Source organism: Patiria miniata, unplaced genomic scaffold (genome assembly GCF_015706575.1).
Source record: "Patiria miniata isolate m_02_andy unplaced genomic scaffold, ASM1570657v1 HiC_scaffold_7, whole genome shotgun sequence".
Classification (NCBI taxonomy): Eukaryota; Metazoa; Echinodermata; class Asteroidea; order Valvatida; family Asterinidae; genus Patiria; species Patiria miniata.
This window is the reverse complement of record NW_024037074.1, coordinates 12,228,368-12,253,587: the sequence shown is the minus strand read 5'-3', so window position 1 is coordinate 12,253,587 and position 25,220 is coordinate 12,228,368. Positions and strand designations below refer to the sequence as shown.

The 25,220-nt window shown below is 38.9% G+C and overlaps 2 protein-coding genes across 4 annotated transcripts in view; one reads left to right on the top strand and one right to left on the bottom strand.

Annotated features, from left to right (window-relative positions):
- The window catches only part of LOC119744796 (tubby-related protein 4-like), a 51,549-nt gene extending 42,436 nt beyond the window's left edge, over positions 1 to 9,113 (top strand). For all 3 annotated transcript variants that reach the window (XM_038220934.1, XM_038220933.1, XM_038220932.1), the window contains 6 exons: positions 1,678 to 1,732; positions 1,971 to 2,156; positions 2,909 to 3,162; positions 3,803 to 4,046; positions 6,609 to 7,819; positions 8,361 to 9,113. In XM_038220934.1, the coding sequence (XP_038076862.1) occupies positions 1,678 to 1,732; positions 1,971 to 2,156; positions 2,909 to 3,162; positions 3,803 to 4,046; positions 6,609 to 7,819; positions 8,361 to 8,477 (2,067 nt within the window). In that variant the 3' untranslated portion in view covers positions 8,478 to 9,113. The remainder of the gene's footprint in view (positions 1 to 1,677; positions 1,733 to 1,970; positions 2,157 to 2,908; positions 3,163 to 3,802; positions 4,047 to 6,608; positions 7,820 to 8,360) is intronic.
- Positions 9,114 to 16,615: 7,502 nt separating this feature from the next.
- LOC119745690 (transmembrane protein 39A-like) lies at positions 16,616 to 24,881 on the bottom strand. Its single transcript, XM_038222228.1, has 8 exons — positions 24,754 to 24,881; positions 23,839 to 24,055; positions 23,170 to 23,253; positions 22,810 to 22,964; positions 21,762 to 22,092; positions 20,888 to 21,072; positions 20,110 to 20,230; positions 16,616 to 19,723 (listed from the first exon to the last, which is right to left on the bottom strand). Exons 1-8 carry the CDS (start codon positions 24,879 to 24,881, stop codon positions 19,502 to 19,504), a joined length of 1,443 nt encoding a protein of 480 aa, XP_038078156.1. The 3' UTR covers positions 16,616 to 19,501.
- Between the last annotated feature and the right edge of the window lie 339 nt (positions 24,882 to 25,220).

Here is a 25,220-nt window from a genome sequence, read left to right as displayed (position 1 = left end):
AATTTTTCTGCCATAATTTGCACAAATGTCAAGCTCAAGAAAAAAAATAAAAGAGTCAGTTTTCTCTGCAAAAATGAGTCACGTTTCCATGAAGGGCTGAAAGCTGGGATTAGTTTTAATTTTCTAGAATATGCAAAGGTTCATGAATAAGTCATCAAACCAAAAAAAAAAGTTTGTGATGTATAGTAATGTACAAGTGTAGTAAATAGGTAAAATAAAATTAGTATTTTTGTAAAAATTTGTAAAAAAAAAAAATTATTTGGAGCATGAGTCCCCCAAAGATCTCATTTGAGTGTACAAACATGGTCTCAAGCAGATTGCAAGAAACATCGAGTATTCACATAGAGTAAATGGTACGAAAGCGTGAGCAATGCCAAGTCACGTCAGATAAAAAAAAAAAAAACTAAATCATGTGCTCATTGACGTGAATTACCTCCGGTCCGAAGACGTCATTCGTTTCAAATCCCGAGACATTTTGCGCTATTTCTGGCATTTTAACATTTCAGTGCTTCCTATCCCCAAAGCAACAGAACCGTGAGCAGCCTGTAAGTGACAGGCATTCCGTTCACGTCAGAACAGCCTTTTTTTCCTAGTATTTCATGGTAGAGGATAAGATTCTCGACGGCCGATATGTAAGACGAATCGAAAAGAAAACAGGGTGCTCTTTTATTGGCTCCCCAAGCGTCCGTTTCGATACCGGTGAGAATCTCCAAGGTTTTATGATCGCATTATATGTCAACTGTCATGTGACTTCATTTCACCGTAGCTTTCGTACAAGACAAGCATTAGGCGCCTTTTCAGTCAATTTCTTCTGTATCATCGGGATTTCTCAAAAAGGACTACCACAACGGAAATTCCATTGTCAGCAGACTTAATGGGAGGCAGCGGGAAAAAGTGAAAAACAAAATTGCTTTTGGATTTCTCTCTCTCTGTGTTAAAATTTTAAAAGGAATATTTGAAGACCTAAGTGGTGTCGAGAGTGGGGGGTACTTACTGAGCATTCAATGCGGAGAGAATTTGCATTCGTAAAGGTCCTTAGAAAGTAGTCATTTTGGAGATTTATTGAATAAAACATTGTGGCATGCGGTGCCAAGGTTTGGAAAATGAGCGTAAATGACGGAAAGAAAAGCAGTTGGACAGTTCAAGGACGTGATTAACGTGTAGTTTTTTGAGTAAAATGTCGCTCAAACTAGGATGGTTTTTTTTTTGATGCTGTAGGGCTGTGTCTGTCCTGCAATCAATGGCAATATAGGTGTATGTACAGGGTACCTGTAAATATATTAATGCTGTATATATAAATAAAAAAATATCCCTGTTTATCTTCTGTGAAGGAAAAATGGAAAATTTAGGCCAAGAAAAAATATGTTGTGTTTCCTGTTACACGAACAAAAAGATGAGTGGGTAGGGTAATTTTTTTTTGACTAAAAAAATTTAGATTCTGTGTGATTTTAAAGGTTTTTTGTTAAATTTCTTTTTTGGGGGGGGATGTGAAACCAAAAACACAGGTAATTTTTCTAGGCCTCATTCAAATGATGCAATAAAAAGGATACAAAATACTTGTTCTAAAGGATAATGAAACATAAAAATATACCTTTCCATGCTTGTTTGTTTAACACTTGTGTATACATTGGCTTCATTTATTTTAATAGGTTAATTTAATCTGTATGTTTCCTTCAGGGTTGTATTCCTGATCCAACCAAACTCCGAGAATTTGGCAGCAAGCCGCCACCAGGTACTGAAAGCCTTTTGTGATGTCTGCCTGTATGTCTACCTGTCTGTCTATCTGTGTGTTTGCTGAATGTCCATTTTTTTTTACATTGTGTTAAAAAGCTAGGGAACTGAAGTGCATTATAATGATATTTTGAGGGGAAAAAACGGTGCTTAGGTTTGCTCCCTTTGAAAGATGATATTTAAATTTTTTTTTTTTTTGGAGATCATCACACCAATTTCAAGTGCTGTATGTTTTCTAGGCAATGAGAGGCTTCACTGCACGATGATCCGGACTGGCGACGACGCCAACCCCAGCAGCTCATGCTACACACTGTTCCTGGAGTACCTGGGTGGTCTGGTACCACTCCTCAAAGGTCGCAGGGTCAGTAAACTCCGGCCAGAGTTTGTCATCTACGATCCCAAGGTGTCCCTAGACCAGAAACAAGGTAGGTGTTTGTATAAAAAAACATGGGTTTTTTATGGAACATGAAAATATTGCTTAACAAGTTTATGTGCTAAGCGAAAACCAGCCGGGAACCAGTCACAAGCAATATGTACCATGTGATATTTTGGGTGGTAACCTGTTTATGCTAAGCAAATATTTTCCATGCTTAGCAAAACTTCTAGGCTTAGCAGTTCAGTGGAATTGATCTCCGAAGTTAAGCAAATGACAAAAATCTTCTGGAACTAAGATTTTGACAAATTTGAAGAATGCCAACATATCATTGGATACCTTGGTTGAACGCTGTTCTGGTGTTTCAGAAGTTGCAGGTCCGAATCTCTCTTAAAAAAATGTGCTTTTTTCAACTGAAGTTAAAACTCAACATTAAATTTAAACGAACAAATTGGAAAGCTGTGTAATCCAGGTTCGAATCCCAACCAGGCAGACAAAATAATAGTGTAATCAAATGTATGCTGCATGTTGACATACATCTTGGCTTTCCCCCTCTCTGGCTTGGGTTCAAATCCCACCTGGGCAAAAAAAACAACTTATACAAATCTTGTTTCTGGGTTCTAATCTCTCTTTAGGCCCAAAAACTTAAGTTAGCCTCTTCTTTTTTGGGGGTGGGTTGGAGGGGGGTTAGAATCTCACCCAAGTGAAAGTCCTAATGTACTTATCTTCTTCTGGACTCAAATCCCATCATTGCTGTATTTTTAATACTTATCTTGTTCTTTTGGATATTTGTCGCTGTCGCAGTCTTGGGTGAGGAAGACGACCGGTTGCCCATCATCTCGTCGAGCAGCAGCTCCAGCTCAGATGAGAGCGAGGACGACGCGTTGCCGAGGATGCCGGGAATCCGTCGGAACGGGACGTCGGTAGGCGTTGGAGGAGGAGGAGGAGGAGGAGGGAGAGGCAGCCCTAGGCTGAACAGGGATGGGAGTAACGGGACCGACTCCCCCAGACGGAAGGAGAGGCAGTACGACAGCTTGTTCTTGGAAAGCTTACCAGAGGTTAGTCCAGTGAAAGGTTATTTTTTCACCAAAGACCAGTTTTGTAGACAGTGTTGTAGTCAGTTTCATCATAAGTCCATCGTAAGTCCATCACAAGCCATCACATGTCCATCACAAGCCATCTAGTTCCAAGGCATTTGAAATGAACTGTGTTGCTGTACACCCCTGTTACTTGTGACTAGACTTTTCAATAGACTTGTGATCACTTGTGACTGGACTTGTGATGGACTTGTGATCACTTGTGACTGATCTTGTGATGGACTTGTGATCACTTGCGACTGGACTTGTGATCACTTGTGACTGAACTTGTGATGGACTTGTGATCACTTGTGACTGGACTTGTGATGGACTTGTGATCACTTGTGACTGGACTTGTGATCACGTGTGACTGGACTTGTGATCACTTGTGACTGGACTTGTGGTGGACTTGTGATCACCTTGTGATCACTTGTGACTGATCTTGTGATGGACTTGTGATCCATCGCAAGCACCTCGACTAAAACACTGGTAAGCACTGGTCTGGTCTGACTTCAACTGGGACGTAATTGACTATACTGTTTCATGAGGAAATTCCAAAGTATTTATGGGAACCAGTTTGTTGTTACTCTTTTTTTGGGGTCAATTTCTCTGTTTTTCTCAGCAAAACCGGTTGGTGGAGGTCACCTCCAACATCTGGGGCACCAAGTTCAAGATCCACGGCCTGGCCCACTTCCTGCCGTCCAACCTGGGCCAGGTCAACTACCGGACAAGCCTGCTGCATCTGCAGCCCCGCCAGATGACCATCGCTCTGGTGGAGCTACGGCCGGACGCCAAGCCGCGACGGGACGACGACGATGCGGACTTCGACCCGAACGTCTTCAGCGAGGATGAGGACGAGCCGGGAGGTAGGCTGATATAAAGTTATCCTCAGGATTTGTCAAGATCTGTCAGAATCTGTCAAATTCTCTCAGAATCAGTCAAATCTGTTGGAATCTGTCAAGTCTGTCAAAATGTGTCAAAGTCTGTCAGAATCTGTCAAATCTGTTGGAATCTGTCAAGTCTGTCAAAATGTTTCAAAGTCTGTCAGAATCTGTCAAATCTGTTGGGATCTGTCAAGTCTGTCAAAATTTGTCAAAGGGTGTCAGAATCTGTCAATTCTGTTAAAATCTGTTGAAGTCTGTTAGAATCAGTCAAAGTCTGTCAATATCTGTCAAGAGTGTCTTTTAAAAAGATAACTGTCTCAAAGAAGTGTAAGGGCTCACTTTAAAATCTTAAATAATTTTTTTCTCAAAGAAAGACTTATTTTTCAAAATGTCAAGCCTGAACTTTTAGGATTCATTTATTACTCGTTTAAGTAGCTTTTTTTTGGGGGGGGGGTTATTCCCTGAAATAAATTATTTATTATCATTATTTATTTTCTGAAATAAAAGCTTGTGGATTAGAAACATTTTTCTGATAGAAATTTTGAGAATAAAGAGCATTGCTATTAAAATGTGGCCAGTCCTCAAATATTACACTGCCTTGAGTTGCTCAAAATCTTCTGAAACCAAGTACATTAAGCACAAATCCTCAAGAAGAAATATACATGAATTTGAAAGTAGTATCGTATTTGCAAAGTAACACGACTAACCATGAAATATTCCCCAAGCTCACAGTCCTAAGTACATGTACCCTAAACCCTGCCACTTCAACACCCAGCACAAGTCAACAGACATTGTTATGGCGTTTGGCGCTTCAGTCAACACCTACGGTGCTGCATGCACATGTTTGTAGTGGCTCTTAGCATGACTCATATATGTACCTTGTACAGTGCTCAAGTCGGTCACAGAATTAAGGCTCTTCTGTATTCGGAACAGCATCCACCAAGATGTACTAATAAAAAAATGTTCCCTCATGCGAGGGGGTGCGCACGCGTCCTACTTCATACAATGAACTCTGGGTGTGAATCAGACTACATGCCTCGGGCGCAGTCTCGTGCTAAGCCACTTAAACAGTCTGCCCCCCTAAAAAAAACACACCTGGGAGTCCGTAAAATGGTCGGCCCGCTTCCTGAGGTATCCTTATAATGGATTGCCGGCTCTTACGAGCAGATTTCTTTGATTTTTGCTGTCAGGCTGTTATGTTGATACTTGAATCTTGCAGTTTTTAAGGGATGCGGATTTCTGTAGTGTCTGGGCGGGGGGAAACTGAACGTTTTGTTTTTCTGCTTTTGGCTGGTGTTGATGTTGCTGCATTAAGTGTTAAAAGGTGTGGCAGTGGAAACAAAAGTGGGTTGTTTGCACATGACTGAAGGATATTTAAGAAAACTTGGCTTTGTTGCGGGTTTGGCTACATGCTTCATTTTTCATGATTGAAGGATATTTGTGAAATTGGGCTTGGCTCGGATGTGGCTACAGGCTTCAATTTCACGATTTTTCACTAGGCCCCTGCGTTTGCAGATTGTATTCCAGTATTGGTAAATTTACTTAAATGCAAGAGCGTCAAATCGTATTTCACAAAGAGTATTTTGCGTGGAGGCGCTAAGCGTGGAATCACACTAAGCACAGAAAATATTTGCTTAACAAAAACAGGTTACCAGTCAAAACGTCCTTGCTCTGCACACATTTACGCATACCAGGGACATTTTGGGGGTTAATCGTATTTTCTGCTAAGCAACTCTGAGAATTTTGTCCCAAGTCAGAAATGACTAAAACACGTAACTTCTTCAAAAAAAAAAACTAAGCATTTTTGTATTCATGTTCAAAACAATTTACCAAACGAGTTAATGCACAGCACATGCTTTAATACTCAAAATAATGAGACACATAAAAATCTGTATTAGCAATGCACAAAACTTACACAGTACTGGCAAAGACTTCTCAATATCCGTTCGGGACAAATTTACAGTCAGGACAAAAATGTAAACCCATTTGTCATCCCATTTTGTTCCATACAGTTCTCTGTAAACGTTGAATGGACTTTGGCTCAAACTAATGTGACAGTAGGGTGTTATGTCTGCACCAAGACCTAATTTTCCCCCCAAGTTATTTATCCTCCTCCGTTTCTGAGCGACGGAGCCATCTGATGCTATCTTCCATAATTGATTGTCCGTGCACACAGCCTTTTTGTCACCACTGTCGAATTCACTGCATAATTTCTTTTTCTTATAGTGTAACATCACTTTGTGTTTTTGTTTTTGTCTGAAACCTACTATTTTCTCCAAGATACCTTCAGCATAGTTCTTTGTTTTCTAAGTGTTTGGCGTGGACAAGGTGTATTTCTGAAATAAGAAATTAATGAATAAAAATTAGATTGTAATATTCATGCTTTCCCCAAATTGGATTACTTTATGCTTAAAATTTTATGGTGGATTTTTCCTTCACCTGCATTGTGTTTCACAAGACACTGTTAAAAATGTTTCAAAAATTTAATATTTTGCCCCAAAAAACATTCTATTAACATTCCTTGTGTTTTGGCTTTTTTTTCAGAGCCGCCGCCTCAACCACCCATGAACAGAGCGGGAGGGCCCGCCCCCATAGCTCCAATGAAATCAACCAATCGTAGCTTTTCAAGCAGTGACTTGGACGTCGCCGATCAGGAACCCCCTCCCCCAGCAATGGAAGTGCCCAGGCCACGGGAGGTGACCAATGAGAACATCCCCCCGACCTCCAAGGTCCAACCGGATCGGGAACAGTTCATTCGACAGGGGGCGATACCAAAACGGCGGACTGCCAATATTCTCAAGACTTCCTTGGAAGCCACGACAACCGTGGCTGGCAGAACCGGGTCGCTGGACGTGGTGGAAAACGCCCAGATTATTAACGGAACCACGGAGATCGTGGACGGGACGTTGATTTCCAGCGAGCCTTGTGATTTTGAGGAGTTGCAGACAGACATGCCACGGTGGGCCGATAGCGCGAGTCAGTTGATCCCGACGGGTGTGGCCCAGCACCACCCTCCCGACGGTGTCGCGAACCAATCCATGGACCACAAACCGCTCCCGATGGATACCCTGGAGCCGGGCGTCACCGCAACGCATCCGTGCAAAAAACGCGACAGCTTACGACAGACAGATAGGGGAGAATCCTTAGTGCAATCTCAACGGAGCCTCATGCCGGGGCCCCTTCGGGGGAGCCGACCTCGCTCCAGCTCCAGTCCAAAGAATATAATGCAAGTGGACAACAGGACGAATAACGGTAGTCCGCAGAATGGCTGCGGGAGGGACAGCAGTCCGTCCGTGTCGGGCAAATCCCCACAAGAGAAAAGAAAACGCCCGAAATCCAAAAGCCGCAGCAGAAGCGAAAGCAGTGCCGGGACTTCGCCCAGCACTGCCGTCAAGCAAAGCGACAACGAAATTGTACCGGAGACGGAAAAGACGAAGAAAACGTCAAAGGACAGGCGGACTTCTCTCTGCGGCGGGAGCCCGTCCCGCGGACGCATGAAATCCCACACCGGCGCCGACAGCTCAGAAAGTGACGCCGCCGATAACAACAGCGGAGAAGAAACCCCGGCCGGAAGCTCCAAATCGCGCCGTGCCAAGCTGATGCGGCAGTACGCAGACTGCAAATCCAGGGTGTTTGTCATGCGAAACAAGGCCCCGCTATGGAATGAGAGCACACAGGTGTACCAGCTGGACTTTGGTGGCAGGGTCACCCAGGAATCTGCTAAGAACTTCCAGGTGGAACTCCATGGCAAACAGGTGAGGTTTGGAAATGCTTTAAAAGTAATTAGAGAATTCATCCTTAGAAGCCAGTCAGTGTGATATGAGTACTTAGTTTTTAGTGCCAATCAGAGTGGGTTTACATCGTGGTATGCTGAAAATAGTTTAGTTCACTTCCATATACGTAATTTTGTTATGTCGCTTTGTTTGTCTAAACACCCAAAATGTTAAGGGCAAAACCTCAGTGGCACACCCAGGATTTGGCTTGGGGGGGGGAGGGGCTCACAAATCTTTTTAGAAGTTTGAATTTTTTCAAAAAATGTTGCCCAAAATTTTTGGCCGCAGAAATTTTTTGGGGGGAAAGGAGACTATTTTGAAGTTGGTGGCGCCATTTACACCCATTATACTACTCGAAAATCGACCACATACATATCACATATAAAGAAATTGACCGAAATTAACAAAAAATATAATTGACAACTTCTTGGGTTTGCAAAACCTAATAATGAAATTAATGTTTTTGCTGATGGTAATTTCTCTGTCTATTTCATTCCTTGTCCTTCACCCCCCCCCCTTCTAGGTGATGCAGTTTGGGCGAATCGACGGCCATGCCTACACCTTGGACTTCCAATATCCCTTCGCGGCCCTGCAGGCATTCGCCGTGGCTCTGGCCAATGTGACCCAGCGCCTCAAGTGAAAACAAAAAATGACTTCACGCAGAGTTTCTTGCGTCGGTGGAGAAATCCACAGTGGCAAGTCCTTTCGCTGGTGACATCTATTAACATCACCACCCTGTTCGGCAAAATGATACGTCTGTAAATGTTTTCGATTTGCAGGACAGGACTTTTCCTTTAATTGATTGCAATGCAATTTTGTTATGCATACCCCACAAACCACGAGGTTCATGAAAGAGAGACGGGTCGCTCAACTCGCTACTTACAACTCAATATTTTGTCGCTCACCGAGTGTTTACGCTTCACTGGTTTTGCGGCAGAGAACACTTCTTTGTTAATACTGATTCCAAGTAAGTTAGAGCACCCCCTACATCACAGCAAATCCGACGACAGCACTTTTCCATAATCTATTGTACATTGAGTGGTAAGAACTCTCGCTGGGTTTCAACACATCTTTATTAATCGCAGTTCAACTTTTGAATTTTGTTTTTTTAAATCCCTTGATTTTAGTCTGTAAAAAAAGTAGCACAAAATGCTAGTCCATTTAAACTGCCGTTCCTATGCAACGTTTGCACTTGGGTCGTAAATCAAAATTTGTATGATTTTTGTTTTCGCACGCACAGAAGATTTTATATCCTTCAATTGGGGGGGGGGGGGGGCCTACATATTGTTTTCCCCACAACACTGTATATGTGCCTGCATATGCGTACATTTTTTTGGGGGGGGTTGGTACTGTCATTTTTTGTCTTGTTTAGTTGTAGATTATTTTTTTTTAATTCATGTTTTAGGGTTGTACAAGGGTATATAATTCATGAGAGTTCTGCCATTCTTGAAAATTCTGCTGATTGTGACTAGTGCGTGTAGACAGTCTTCACATAAACAAAATAAGTTGGTTTTTTTTTGCATTTGTTGTAAATGTCGGCGATCGCCTTCCGTGGTGAGACTTACGAATGAGTGCTTCCAAAATGGAATATGGGGAAAAGAAATAGGGAAATGAGAAAAAAAAAGGAGATTCTTGGTTAGATTCCCAGGATGCAAAGAATGTTCTCATTTGTGTGAGTTCATTTTTCCCCCAGTTTAAACTTTTGAGATTGATGAGCTGGTTAGATGCCAAAAATATTGGCATATCTTGCAATGACTTTGAAAGTGACCTTTTTTTTTGGCCGTTTTGGTCTATGCTGCTAAGTGATTAAAAAAAGAAAAGTGTAAGCATATCTCAGTGCTGCATACAGATTTGTGCTTGTGCATATTTATTTTGCACATACCCAGATCGATCTAGTGCTTAAAAAGACGTTTGTAATCTTGCTGCATTGCCTGTACGCAAAGGAATTTGGTGTGAAATGTGCCGTAGACTTTGGCTTCGATAGACCTTTTGCACTGCAGCCACGTTTGAGGGGAGTGCATTTGTTCAACAGGGATACGCATGAATGTGAATGAATTAACATAGCAAAACATACATCTAAGATGGCTGCTAAATGCAATCTATCTATTCGCAATTGCCAAAAGTTGTCATTGCGTCTCCAAAATTAAACTTGGAAGCTAAAGCACGGAATGCTACTTTCTCTAACACTCCATCTGGTAGATTTTTGTGTGTGAGACATGGTAGGGCCTAATGCTTGTGTTGCACTGCCAACTACATGTAAAAGAAGAGGGAAAAAAACGAAGAACACAAGAAATACATTTGATTTTTTTGTGAACAGAAAAATTGTTAGTAAGGTCGGTTTAAACTCATCATTTGATGACTTTAGAAATGTGTGCATTGAAAAAGAGCTGAACGAAAGAAATGGTGCTACGAGTTGGCTTATTGTACTTAACTCATTTGTGACTGTTGACAGTAGAGGGCGCAATTTTAATTTATTAAAACCTGTTTCTTGTAATTTGCCTTCATACATTGTAAAATAAACGGGATACAATTTTTTTCGCGCACAAATCGTTTTTGCAACTCAAACAAAAATTGTGTGGCAGTCGTATGGCAATTTACATACTAATTTGTATTTCTTTTCACGATGCATAAACAACTTTGAAATATTGTTTGAATTGTAATTGACGGGAAGCAACAAATAAAAAGGAGCAGAGTTTACAGTGAAAGGAGCTTAATTTGGATTAAAATGTTCTCTGCCAATTTTTGTCCGTTATATTCTGTATATATACCATTAATCATGTATTAAACAACACAAAAGATACCAGCTACCTTTATCAAAGCACATATCACCTTTTACTGCATACTGTATTTATCTCCTCATATATTCAAATGTGTTACAAAGATTATTAGTCTTAATTTATTTACCAGTTGCATTTAAGTTTCGAGATCCTTGCCTGAATTGACTGAAATTCCACTCACGAAAACAAAATCAAAGTTATTTAAATTATTGCTTTATGCTGTCATTGTTAGTGTCAAGATATAAACTTGCCAAAGTCTTGAAGTTGATAACAGTAGACATAATTGATTTTTTTTTCATACTTCAGGCTTGCAGAAATCTATGATTTTTTGTGTATTCATTATCTTTAACAAAAGTAATTGAAGTGAAGATTTACTGCAGAAAACCTGTTTTCTGTCAAACTCGTGTGTGATTTTTTCTTTTCTTTTTTGTTGATTCCATGAAAACATGCACACAGGATTGAACATGCATGCTGTTGTGAACTTAAGCATGTTCGCATTTGTGTGTGTTTCTAATGAAAATATGCGAGCAACTCATAAAAAATGTTCATTAGCTGGTTTCTCATTGGTCCACTCGACTGCATAGCTGGGGAGGTGACCAATCCAAATTGTTGTTACATGACGGTAGTGATGAAACACAGCATTCTATTGGTCAATTTAGCATTAATTATTACAGTGTTAGCCAATAGGAGAAATTGGCTCTCTAAACCAAGCATTAAGTTACAAAGCTGCATTATTAAATTTTCTCAGTTCCAATTCTTTATTCCATTGAAAATTGTTGATAATTGAATGATATCACTGTCCTGAAATCAGACAGTTTTTGTCTATGTCTATGAAGGCTTTTGAATGTTTTAGGCAAGTGGCAAAAGTCAATAGTTATATCGGGGAAATGTCTACAAAATTGCTAATAATTTTGCCCCAACACTTCCGTTGTCTCAATACCTTAAAAAAAATATGATTGTTCTGCTCAGTGGAGCAAAATTGGACATGTTTGTAAAGTTCCCACACTTTAAAATTTGCCAATGGTTTGAACCCATAACAATTTGAAAACAAAGTGCATAAAAGTATGGTGTGCCCTTTAATCTTTATGCATTATTATTATTATTTTAATATATTATTCGGCACATGTTTCTGAGCGCCATAGCTTCATATAGAACTTTTGTTTGCTAGCTTAACTCTCTTAGTAAGACGCATTAAGATCTGAAACATTTTGGAGACATTTGGAGAGTTTTGTAAATTTGATTGCGGACTTCCAAGAGTGAGAATTCTACATTCAAAAATCGCTGGAAGTCTTTTGAATGTGAGGGTTCCATTGTGGGGGGGGGGGGGGGGGGGGGAGGGGAGAGGTGGGAAGGGGGAATATGGGTGGGGCATGGGTAATTTTAATTGGAAAAAAAATGTGCATGAACCCACGACCCATTCTATTTCATGTTGTATCCGTATCTCTATCTGGAGTATTGTATTCACGGTAAGAACTTGTACCTCTGTCGTCTTGTGTTATGCCACACCGGTCACTGAATCTGTGGCATATTGAGAAAAAAAAATATATCAAGTATTATATACTAATTATTAAGTAATTGAATGTTCAAACAAAAAGATTTTATATGTCAAGTAAGTGGGTATTGAGACAAACCTGTATTCACACAATGTTGATTGTGATAACAAAAATTGAATAAAAAGAAATTTCTTTGATATTTCAGTGTGAATTGTTTAAATGAAGTATTTTTTTAATGTCACCCCCCCCCCAAAAAAGAAGTTGTGAATCATAAATAACAACTACTTGTGCGACTTTCTGTTGAACTGTTAACCATTCAAATATGCCATTTAAAGGAAAAAAGGTTTGCAAATAGGAAAAAATCAACAAAAAGAATTTTTTTTCCAATACTCATTGATATTTGCCCAAATTCAGGAGAAATATGGTGTGCACAAATGGACAAAAATGAATGAAAAAATATAATTTTTTTTGCATAATTTCCTCTATATTTGCCCAAATCTTTGAAATGCTCACTTAAGGGGTATCAAAATATGTTAATCATGCATCCTAAAGTATTTCTGAGTTGTCTCCAGAAAAGTCAATTTTTGACCAAAATTTGCCAAAAAAGTAAGGCTAACCCCTTGTATTTTTTTCAATTTTGGTCAAAAAATGAATTTGCTTGAAAATTGCTAGGAAGATGCCTTGGGGCCCTTAGAACACATTCACAAAATTTCTCTTGCCAAATGTGCTATTCAAAGGAAATATGGCGTGCACAAATGGACAAAAATGAATGAACAAATATATTATTTTTTGCATAATTTCCTCTTTATTTGCCCAAATCTTTGAAATGTTCACTTACGGGGTATCAAAATATGTTATTCATGCATCCTAAAGTATTTCTGAGTTGTTTCCAGAAAAGTCAATTTTTGACCAAAATTTGCCCACAAAGTAAGGCTAACCCCTTGTATTTTTTTCAATTTTGGTCAAAAAATGAATTTGCTTGAAAATTGCTAGGAAGATGCCTTGGGGCCCTTAGAACACATTCCCAAAATTTCTCTTGCCAAATGTGCTATTCAAAGGAAATATGGCGTGCACAAATTGACAAAAATGAATGAACAAATATATTATTTTTTGCATAATTTCCTCTATATTTGCCCAAATCTTTGAAATGCTCACTTAAGGGGTATCAAAATATGTAAATCATGCATCCTAAAGTATTTCTGAGTTGTTTCCAGAAAAGTCAATTTTTGACCAAAATTTGCCAAAAAAGTAAGGCTAACCCCTTGTATTTTTTCTAATTTTGGTCAAAAAATGAATTTGCTTGAAAATTGCTAGGAAGATGCCTTGGGGCCCTTAGAACACATTCCCAAAATTTCTCTTGCCAAATGTGCTATTCAAAAGAAATATGGCGTCCACAAATGGACAAAAATGAAAGGAAAAAAAAATGGGGGGGGGGGATAATTTCCTCTATATTTGCCCAAATCTTTGAAATGCTCACTTAAGGGGTATCAAAATATGTTAATCATGCATCCTAAAGTATTTCTGAGTTGTTTCCAGAAAAGTCAATTTTTGACCAAAATTTGGCCAAAAAGTAAGGCTAACCCCTTGTATTTTTTTCAATTTTGGTCAAAAAATGAATTTGCTTGAAAATTGCTAGGAAGATGCCTTGGGGCCCTTAGAACACATTCCCAAAATTTCTCTTGCCAAATGTGCTATTCAAAAGAAATATGGCGTCCACAAATGGACAAAAATGAAAGGAAAAAAAATTGGGGGGGGGGGGGATAATTTCCTCTATATTTGCCCAAATCTTTGAAATGCTCACTTAAGGGGTATCAAAATATGTTAATCATGCATCCTAAAGTATTTCTGAGTTGTTTCCAGAAAAGTCAATTTTTGACCAAAATTTGGCCAAAAAGTAAGGCTAACACCTTGTATTTTTTTCAATTTTGGTCAAAAAATGAATTTGCTTGAAAATTGCTAGGAAGATGCCTTGGGGCCCTTAGAACACATTCCCAAAATTTCTCTTGCCAAATTTGCTATTCAAAAGAAATATGGCGTCCACAAATGGACAAAAATGAAAGGAAAAAAAATGGGGGGGGGGGATAATTTCCTCTATATTTGCCCAAATCTTTGAAATGCTCACTTAAGGGGTATCAAAATATGTTAATCATGCATCCTAAAGTATTTCTGAGTTGTTTCCAGAAAAGTCAATTTTTGACCAAAATTTGGCCAAAAAGTAAGGCTAACCCCTTGTATTTTTTTCAATTTTGGTCAAAAAATGAATTTGCTTGAAAATTGCTAGGAAGATGCCTTGGGGCCCTTAGAACACATTGCCAAAATTTCTCTTGCCAAATGTGCTATTTAAAGGAAATATGGCGTGCACAAATGGACAAAAATGAATGAACAAATATATTATCTTTTGCATAATTTCCTCTATATTTGCCCAAATCTTTGAATACAAGGGGTTAGCCTTACTTTTTGGGCAAATTTTGGTCAAAACTTGACTTTTCTGGAAACAACTCAGAAATACTTTAGGATGCATGATTAACATATTTTCATACCCCTTAAGTGAAGGAAATATGGCGTGCACAAATTGACAAAAATGAATGAACAAATATATTATTTTTTGCATAATTTCCTCTATATTTGCCCAAATCTTTGAAATGCTCACTTAAGGGGTATCAAAATATGTAAATTATGCATCCTAAAGTATTTCTGAGTTGTTTCCAGAAAAGTCAATTTTTGACCAAAATTTGCCCAAAAAGTAAGGCTAACCCCTTGAATTTTTTCAATTTTGGTCAAAAAATGAATTTGCTTGAAAATTGCTAGGAAGATGCCTTGGGGCCCTTAGAACACATTCCCAAAATTTCTCTTGCCAAATGTGCTATTCAAAAGAAATATGGCGTCCACAAATGGACAAAAATGACAGGAAAAAAAAATTGGGGGGGGGGGGATAATTTCCTCTATATTTGCCCAAATCTTTGAATTCTCACTTAAGGGGTATCAAAATATGTTAATCATGCATCCTAAAGTATTTCTGAGTTGTTTCCAGAAAAGTCAATTTTTGACCAAAATTTGGCCAAAAAGTAAGGCTAACCCCTTGTATTTTTTTCAATTTTGGTCAAAAAATGAATTTGCTTGAAAATTGCTAGGAAGATGCCTTGGGGCCCTTAGAACACATTCCCAAAATTTCTCTTGCCAAATGTGCTATTCAAAAGAAATATGGCGTCCACAAATGGACAAAAATGAAAGGAAAAAAAATGGGGGGGGGGGATAATTTCCTCTATATTTGCCCAAATCTTTGAAATGCTCACTTAAGGGGTATCAAAATATGTTAATCATGCATCCTAAAGTATTTCTGAGTTGTTTCCAGAAAAGTCAATTTTTGACCAAAATTTGGCCAAAAAGTAAGGCTAACCCCTTGTATTTTTTTCAATTTTGGTCAAAAAATGAATTTGCTTGAAAATTGCTAGGAAGATGCCTTGGGGCCCTTAGAACACATTCCCAAAATTTCTCTTGCCAAATGTGCTATTCAAAAGAAATATGGCGTCCACAAATGGACAAAAATGAAAGGAAAAAAAAATGGGGGGGGGATAATTTCCTCTATATTTGCCCAAATCTTTGAAATGCTCACTTAAGGGGTATCAAAATATGTTAATCATGCATCCTAAAGTATTTCTGAGTTGTTTCCAGAAAAGTCAATTTTTGACCAAAATTTGGCCAAAAAGTAAGGCTAATCCCTTGTATTTTTTTCAATTTTGGTCAAAAAATGAATTTGCTTGAAAATTGCTAGGAAGATGCCTTGGGGCCCTTAGAACACATTGCCAAAATTTCTCTTGCCAAATGTGCTATTTAAAGGAAATATGGCGTGCACAAATGGACAAAAATGAATGAACAAATATATTATCTTTTGCATAATTTCCTCTATATTTGCCCAAATCTTTGAAATGTTCACTTAAGGGGTATGAAAATATGTTAATCATGCATCCTAAAGTATTTCTGAGTTGTTTCCAGAAAAGTCAATTTTTGACCAAAATTTGCCAAAAAAGTTGCATTTTTTTCAATTTTGGTCAAAAAAATGAATTTGCTTGAAAATTGCTAGGAAGATGCGTAGGGGGCCTTAGAACACATTCACAAAATTTCTCTTGCCAAATGTGCTATTCAAAGGAAATATGGCGTGCACAAATGGACAAAAATGAATGAAAAAATATATTATTTTTGGCATAATTTCCTCTATATTTGCCCAAATCTTTGAAATGCTCACTTAAGGGGTATCAAAATATGTTAATCATGCATCCTAAAGTATTTCTGAGTTGTTTCCAGAAAAGTCAATTTTTGACCAAAATTTGCCCAAAAAGTAAGGCTAACCCCTTGCATTTTTTTCAATTTTGGTCAAAAAATGAATTTGCTTGAAAATAGCTAGGAAGATGTCTGGGGGCCCTTAGAACACATTGCCAAAATGTCTCTTGCCAGATGTGCCGCTCAAAAGAAATACGTTATAAAGAGAAGCAAGAGAAGAAAACACCCACATAAAAGTTGTTCTGCATGGAAGCAATGATCTTTTTAATAAATATAATCACTACTTTGCTTAAACCATAATATTTGCCTGTGCTACATAATTACAGTATCTAAATACATGACAACCACATCTAAGTAGTTAAAGCTCAATAAAAAGCATCTACTTTGGCCCTGTAAAAAATAAAACATTTTATCCTCAAGGAAGCAACATAACATTTCTGTTTTTGAACCTTACAGATGTTTTGGTTCAGTTTTCTGGGTTAGTTTTATTTTCAAAGTGTGTATTTTTTATTTGATTGTCTGTTGTTGAGAGATGTATAGCTTTCATACATCTACAGGTAATGTTTGTTTATTTTCAATGACTTGTGTTTGTTTGCTTGTTTATTTTCTTTTGTTTTAAGTACAGTTTCAAAATCTTGTCCTCAATAACTAGAACCACGCCAACACCCTTAACATATCACTGAGAACAACATTGTGCACGCAACCTGGATATGTTTGACATCATACCCAATATTTCTAATAATCATATCAAAATTTACTTCAAGTTTTCATGTACGGTACATTACACAAGGTATCATAAAAAAAAACTCCACAAAATTGGGAAGAGAATCTGGAATTTTCTGCGATAACGTTGGAAGAGGGCATTTGAATCAAAACAAATGGAAAACTGGAACCTGGAATCAAAAAAATCAAGATGAAAAAGCAATCGCAACGAATCAATGGGAAGTATCCATAATGCATTAAAAATTGAACAAAATCTCCTTTCGTACAGTCACAAAAATACGTCATATTATTCAAGGAATTCAAAAAAATGTATTTGAGATTAACTTTGATTTAAAAACTTGACAAAATTGAGGGAACAGGACGGCTGCCCAATGTGTTGGGTTTCCTTTAACCCTATCCCTTTCCAAACCTTCAAAATCCATGAGGGTTTTTTAAGAGGATTTTGTAGGATTGAGGTAGTTATAGCCCAGCCACTGTTAGACGACATGGGTCTTCAAAATTTGAGTACAAGGGTGCCATTACTCTGGTCAATTACGGAGGATTATGGAAGATTTTCTGAACGCAGTGACTGGTTTTAAAATTTGAAGTTAAATTGTTTAAAGGCCGGTTTGTGGAGATATTTCATTAAAACTTGCGCCTTCAAATTGGCTTGGGAACCAGCTAGAACAAATTAAGAACAGAAAGGTAAATATTCATTGTCTATAATTAATATGAATATTCATTGAATATCTAATTAAGGAAATTTATTTTATTTTATCGCCAACATATATTTTTTAATAAACACTGCATACTGAGTGTTGTCCAACATCTTCACGTGCTTACTTGGATGGGGCTGGAACCCAAGACCTCCAGCTTACTAATACAAGTTTGGTTGCGATACTTGCTGCAACATCCAACTCGAACCGGCCAGCCAACCCCAGTAAGCTCGGTGGTCGAGTGGTAAGACGTCCGCACTGGTAAGCAGGAGGTCGTGGGTTCGAGTCCCATCCGAGTGAGCTTGTGACCATTTACTCGCAAGCCCTCGGACAATATTGAGTAACAGAATTTATAAAAATAAATATGTCGGCGAACGGCAAAACCCAATTCCAATTTTACCTCTCTCCGACTCAAATTCCATCTCATAAGCAAATTTATATTCATTAACCATTTATCTGTTTACTACATTTCCTTCTCATAAAAACTTCTACAAACAAAAAAACCTCTTTCCATATTTTACATGCAGCCACTAGAAGAATTGATTAATGAGAGGAACACTTCTGCCACCATTTTTTAAAAACTACTGGTTGAACACAAGCAGATATTTCGTGAAAGAGGAAGTTTCCACTCTTGCAATAAGAATGGAAAAACCTAGAAGAATTTGAAGCAAAAATAATACTGAAAGGCTATTTACAAGCATTCATGTTCTCTTTAAAATATTACAAGGCGTTCTAAAGACAACTTTGGGTTGAAAGTCACAAAAGCGAGTGACAAAATTGATGACGAATTACAACATTTCAAGGCAATTTTTCTTGCAAACTTTGAAAGTGGAATCACCTAGCATGATTGTATGACTTCATGTGCTAACGCTAAAGCTTTAAAAGTTGGTTTTGGACTACCCTGTTAGACACCCAAATACGCCACAGCTGTGGTAAAGTGTGGTGTCAAAATACTTTGTCCCATGCAGCAAAATTTGGAAATACGACAGACTGTAGTCACTACATTACTTTGTTTACTGCTGTTGGTATGTTACACCACAATATGCCGCATGATCTTTCAAACAAGTTGTGGAGAATGGTGCCACGATTCATGGCTTCAGAATTTGTGGGGTAATGTGGGATGAAACTCCCTGCTGGATGTGCCTGTGTGTGGGCCAGTGATCTCTATATACTGACTGGATAGTGCATCAAGGTCACGGGCTGAAGCCCCAAGGGTGCCATGTTTGGGGGTCAAAATGTATACACATCTGTGCTTCAATTTCTTGATTTGCATTTACACAGCATAGATGAATTACATGCACCCCAGCTGTTGTGGACTACATGCTTTCATGCTTTTTTTTTCATTGTATTTTTTCCCACTCAGAAATAAAGTGTAGTTTACTATTTTGGGCTATCCACGACCTTCCATAATCTGCGCAGGTAACACTTGCGCAATGCGGGCACGTTGTCACACACAAATTGAAGGTGAATGCGTAGAAATACGAACGCGTAGCTTTAGGGGGTCTGACGATACATGAAGCGGCAGCCATGTTGGGGGCCCAACATATGACTCACAGTGGCTTCACGACTTTGTGCATTGGAATGGACATGTGCACTATCTTGTAGTACATACACCTATAAATATTACATACCAGGGAAAGAGTGCAATAACATGTGGTGCTCATTGTGGGTGAGGCATTACTTATAAACTCCATTCTGCTATTCCACCTCTTCTTCCTTGACGTGGTAAGCCTTGCCCAGGATAATCCGGTCCCTCAGCAGCTTGAAGAGGACGTAGTAGTTACAGAAGAGCAGCAAGGAGAGAGAGATGACGTGATTCCAGTGAGAGTGCATGAAGAGGAGATAGAGCTGGAACAGGATGACGGCGATCTGTAGGCACAGGAGGCCATTCAGGACTCGCAGCGGCTGATGGAACATAAACTGCAATAAAAAATGGGAAAAGGGGAACAAAATGTGGATTATCAACTGATAGAAACAGGCATCATGTGTAAGACTGCAACAAGGTCATTCAATGAGAATATGGATACCATTTTAGGCATTGTATGATCAGAGCATATTGACTGAAACTTTGACAATATTAGGAGCAACTCAGGTCGACTCAAAGACATTTTGGTTGCAGACAGGGGAACTTCATGTATTAATTTTCTATTGACTAGACTCTGGAGTAATTCTGAACGACTGCAACATTCAATCTTTCGGTGTGGTCGCTCATACCTTTTTCACAAGTCAAACTTTCAAATTTTCGGAATAGCTTGGTTCAGCGTGACTTAGGAACTGGTGTAAGACTATCTAAATGTTTGACTTACATAGAATCTGGCATAGGATCCGTCTGATGGAAGAGCCACGTTCTGTTGTCCCATCGCCTTGTACAGCCCTTTGTTGTATCTCACCAGCACGCCTTGGGGCCACACGGTGGCATCAGACCATCTTCAGCAAAACATCAAAGAGAAATTGTTTTTGTAAGTTAAAGTCTTGTAGAGTGGACACGCTTATAACAATCTATTTGCTTATTTGTACTGCTACGGCTACAAGGGAGAGATATCATTACAAAATGGTATTGTAAAACATTCACAATTGAAAAAAATCAAAGTCAAAATACTGCAGAAGTTGTAAATCCACAAATGAAACATATTTACTTTAGACACACACAAAAAAACTACCCTTTTTAGTTTTTGTTCTAGAATGCTAATTTTGATCTTATGCATTTTTTCCCAATTTATTTTAACCCCCATTTCTCCAAATAGTTTGGCTTCCCAAGGCTGCATCAAAAAATCTTTGTTATTGATTGTCTCTTCTTGATTATTCCATTTCAGGCAGAGTAATTTCACAGGTTATTTGATACCAGTCCTATCTTCACTTTGAGCAAGGATTTTCTCATTAAATCGGTAGGTACGTTTCTGGGTAATTGCAAATGTATCTATTTAATAGATATTGAGTAGATCTATGACACCCAAAAGTAACAGGACAGTGTACTGTCAAATCAGGCTCATCTCAACTGAAAGTTGCCGGAGACTCAGCTCTAAAGTCTAAATATACTGCCCCAGCTTTTGATCCCCACCCTGCCCCGCCCTACCCCCGACTCACAAGTGTTGTGGGGTGTTGCTGTACCCGTGGTCCACCTTCTGCCACTTGCCCAGGTGTAAGGAGCAGCGGTGTAAAGCGTCGCAGTAGTACGCTGGCAAGAAGTGGGAGCTGAACATGATGAAGGAGTTGATCCAGACGAATGCGATCATGAGACACGCCCACCACAGGTCAAGGTACATGGACGGCTGGCAAAGAAAAAAACAACACCGGTTTTTAGTCCAATCAAATCTGGCCATGAAATGAACTAGTCTACTTTTGAAGATGGCTGGGTTAAAACAAGTTTGGGTCAATTTCTCCATGGTCTATTAATGATGGGATAAATTGGAGCAAAAAGATTATGTGCATGGCCACACGGGGGTGCTGTGGAGCTTCTCAGCTTATTAATGCAGTGGGGGGGGGGGGGGGGGGGGGGGGAGGAGGAGAGAAGGGCGTTATCAGGACATCCGTTAATTAATTTTAGTCAATCGCAACTCGACAGCAAGTCAATCTCAAGTCATCACAAGTCATCACAAGTCATCACAAGTCATCACAAAGACATTCCTTTGTCATAATGAATCACCTGTTACATGTGATTTGACTTGAGATTTGCCTTGTGGTGGACCCAATTACATGCTGTGCTAACAAATGTTCACTGAACTACCCATCTATTTTTCACTTTTTAATTCCATTTTTAAAAATCTATTTCAATAGATCATAGATTCTGTTACGCACCTTCTTGTACTAATATAACAATTTAACACATATCACATTCCCTTGCATATTGCCTCCAAGATACAGGCTCCACGATAAATGAAGTGATTCATTTCATTATGTAAAGCAAGATGACCCTTTTCCCAAGATATTTTTCAAAGTCAGTGACAAAAATACAACTCACCTGAAGAAAACAGATAGGCACAAAGCCTACATAATAGGCACAGACCATGGAATTGAAGAGAACGTTTTTCATGCGGGCGTTGAAGTCGTACTTCAGGACGTCGGCCTCTTTGCGCACATCGACCGGCACGTGGGTGCACTTGTGCTGCGTGGTCTCGTAGGTGGAGTGTGGCGAGGGGGAGCAGGGCGGGGAGGCAGAGATGGATTTGTCGAGGGGGGAGGTGTGATTGGTAGCGGCCTCGCCCCGCGGCCAGAGCTTGTTGACGATGACAGCGAAGACGGACTTGTTGAGGTCAAAGGTCAGGCCGTAAAGTAAGAAGTACGACACCAGGCTGAATTACAGAAACAAAGTACATTTCATCAACGACTTATTACGACTTTCTATACGATTTGGACTGATTGTAGACTTTTGCATGTACATTTTAATTTTAATTAATTTTCCCTTTATCAGCAAAACTCAATTATAAAAGTCAACGATTGTGGTGACAGAGTAAACAGTACTTAGGCCAAAAAAAAAAAAGTCTCCGGTTTCTGGTATGCGCGCGCGTCGCCGTAGCCATGCGCGTCGGCAAAATGAAAAAGTTTTTTTTTTCAATGAAAGATGAAGTCTCAAAACCGCCAAACTCACTGGTTTGACTGGAATTCTGCTGCTGCACAATTTAAATGTGTTTTTAGATGGGGTTATGATCGAGAATAAGCTTTATGTAGGCTCTCTGAACTCCCATATATTTGCACTAAGTTAAGTCGGGCACCATTTGCAGTCATCAGTCGACATTTGAAGCAAAAAAGTCAGGAAAAAAAAAAAAAGCCGCGTCGCCGCACCACTTTTTGGACAAGCTCCATACCAGAAACCGGAGACTTTTTTTTTTTTGGCCTTATATTGGCAAGACCAAAATTCGAAATATTCATTCAAATTTCTAGGAGCAATGTTCAATGAAGCATCATTATGTATTCTATTAACAAAAATTACATTGTTGTGAAATTGCCAAATCCAGATTCTAAAAAAAATATAATACAATTTTTACAAGAGCACAAAAAATCCAACTCACGGGTATGCCAGGAAGAACAGATTGAGTGGCGAGTTGCTAAGGAACAGTTTACATAGCGACCACACAGCCAATCCCAGGACTCCTGTGCTGAGGATAAACTTGATGGATTTGACCAGGTAGTACAGGACAGAGAAGACCTTGGCATCTTTGTAAACCTATGGGAAGCAAAAAATAAAATAAGTCAAATTTAAAAGAATTTATAAACAAAATAACAGCACTCTGATGATTTTTATTTTGCAATTGTTTACATTTGGAAAAAAATGAAGGGCAACCATTTTTTTGGTAGGGATGGTGGTGGGGGTGGGGGGTGGGGGTGGGGTTGGGGTGGAGGTGGGGTAGGGGTTCGGGATGTAAACTTACCTCCATAATGAAGCTCCAGACAAGGCGTCTTGTCAGAACAATGATGATGAACATCACAAGGTATGGGTCAATCAAATACAGGTTCTGTTGTAGAAAAAACAGGAATAAGAAATATAATTTTGATGAAAGATTGAGGTAAAGACAATTTTCTTCTTCCAGTTCCTGAAATATTTCTAATGTACAACAGAAAACACCAAACCCATCTGCATTGCAAGAAAAGTCGTAAATAGTAATAAGTCATAATTGATAAGTGGATAAGTCGAGGGCCTAGATTTATACATACATTTCACAAATCTGAGGATTTCACACTTGTCATGAAAAAAACTGCCACATTTTCAAGGTTTCCAACAAATTTAAAGTTCATAACTTTTTCTTCCAAAGAACTCCAACGTTTGGTCTTACTTCTGTTCTGCTCAAATACCAATCAAACAGTGATGTAGTCAAGTCAATCACAAGTCCAGTCACAAGTAAAAGTGGACGAACAATAACAAAGGGGTATTTTTATCACAGTTTATTTGACTAGTTTGTGACTTGAGTTGGGATTGGAAGGCTTGTGATGGACTTGTGACTGAACTTGTGATCCGACTTTTGATGGGCTTTTGAAGATTTGCGATGGACTCGACTATATCACCACAATCGAATCACATACCAGACTATTATTATACTAACCATTGCAGTCTGGGATGGTGACATAGGCAGCCACCAGACCGTCTTGTAGATGTTCACATACTGCAGGAAGAGCACTGTCAATAGGTACAGCACCACGGTGACCTCAAAGGTCAGGCTGCCCTCTACTGGCAGGACGGGGATAACCGGGTGTTGGATGGGCGTGATGGTGATGAGGGTGGTGAGCGGGGTGCTGGTTGCCATGGCTCCCGGTCCATTCCTACGGAAGTCCAACAAAATCTCAGTATTAAATGAGGATTATTAAGTAGACAATGAATATAAATAATCAAATGTTCAATACTTACAATAAGTGCCAGATTCAATTCCATATTAACATACAGATTCAACATTAGTGATCACTGTAATTTTGAATGGACGATCTAATGACTTTACAAAAAAATTTGGTTGTCAAATTCTGCAATGCAGAGAATTTTTTTTTGAAATCATGATTTCAAGTTGCATCTTGGAATTTAGTACTGTATTATTTTGAATACAATTATACAAAAAGTACTCAATATTGCTTTTAAAAAATCAAGAAAAAGAACTCCGACCCCATCTTGGTCACCCAAACTAAAGTGAAGTGAGCACAGTGAAGTTCAATATTTTAATCATAATTTTATTTTTCAAATTTATGAAAAAGTCTTTACTTTAAAACACTTTCTCTTTGTTAAATTACATCCTTCTCTGTGGCCTTTGTAAATTGTAATCACATGCACCTGTAGAGTACAAGCCGTGACATGCATGATCTAACATAGCCCCACTAGTGTGGCCGTCGGTATGCTGCGCTGGCGCAGCATACCGACGACCACACTAGTGGGGCTAGATCTAACACAGTTTAATCAAGAGGGGATTAATATACGATTCTTCAGAAAGGAACAGAAATTCATGACTCATAATCTTTTCAATTTGATTACCGACCTGTGTCGAATGGTCGTGGTCATGGTCGTTTGCGCCGAGTTTCCCAGCACATTTGTGGCGTGCATCGGTGGTGGCGGGGCCGTCCGGCTCAGCTGAGGCCTGCCGGGACCTCTCCGTCCTCCGGCCATTTTCCTCAGTGATGGCAGGACAAAGGAAAATAGGCAAAACGTTCCAATTAAAACTTGATAAAATCAACAGCTGTCAACTTTCTACGGGACTTTTCACCATCCATATCCCCGAAAACAACTTTAAACAGCGCCCTCTTTTGATTAAAAGATAACAAAATAACCTTTGACGTTTGTAAAGTTGTTATTTTATTTTAAGTATTGTTATTTTCGTATTTTTATAATTACACACATCCAAATCATAAATGAATATTCACTTTTCACACATAAATTTATTTCAAATGAGAAAATCAAAACAAATATTGTAAAACCAAAGTGACAGGTTTATCAATATGTATATTT

What these genes read in the sequence shown, in the direction of transcription:
- LOC119745690 (XM_038222228.1), bottom strand. Translation starts at nt 24,881, where the DNA reads ATGGCCGGAGGACGGAGAGGTCCCGGCAGGCCTCAGCTGAGCCGGACG. An exon ending in CTGTTCTTCCTGGCATACCC is followed by an intron (nt 22,093 to 22,809) that starts GTGAGTTGGATT and finishes TCTGTAATTCAG; the next exon opens with CCTGGTGTCGTACTTCTTAC. An exon ending in AGCAACACCCCACAACACTT is followed by an intron (nt 20,231 to 20,887) that starts GTGAGTCGGGGG and finishes GTTTTGCTGAAG; the next exon opens with ATGGTCTGATGCCACCGTGT.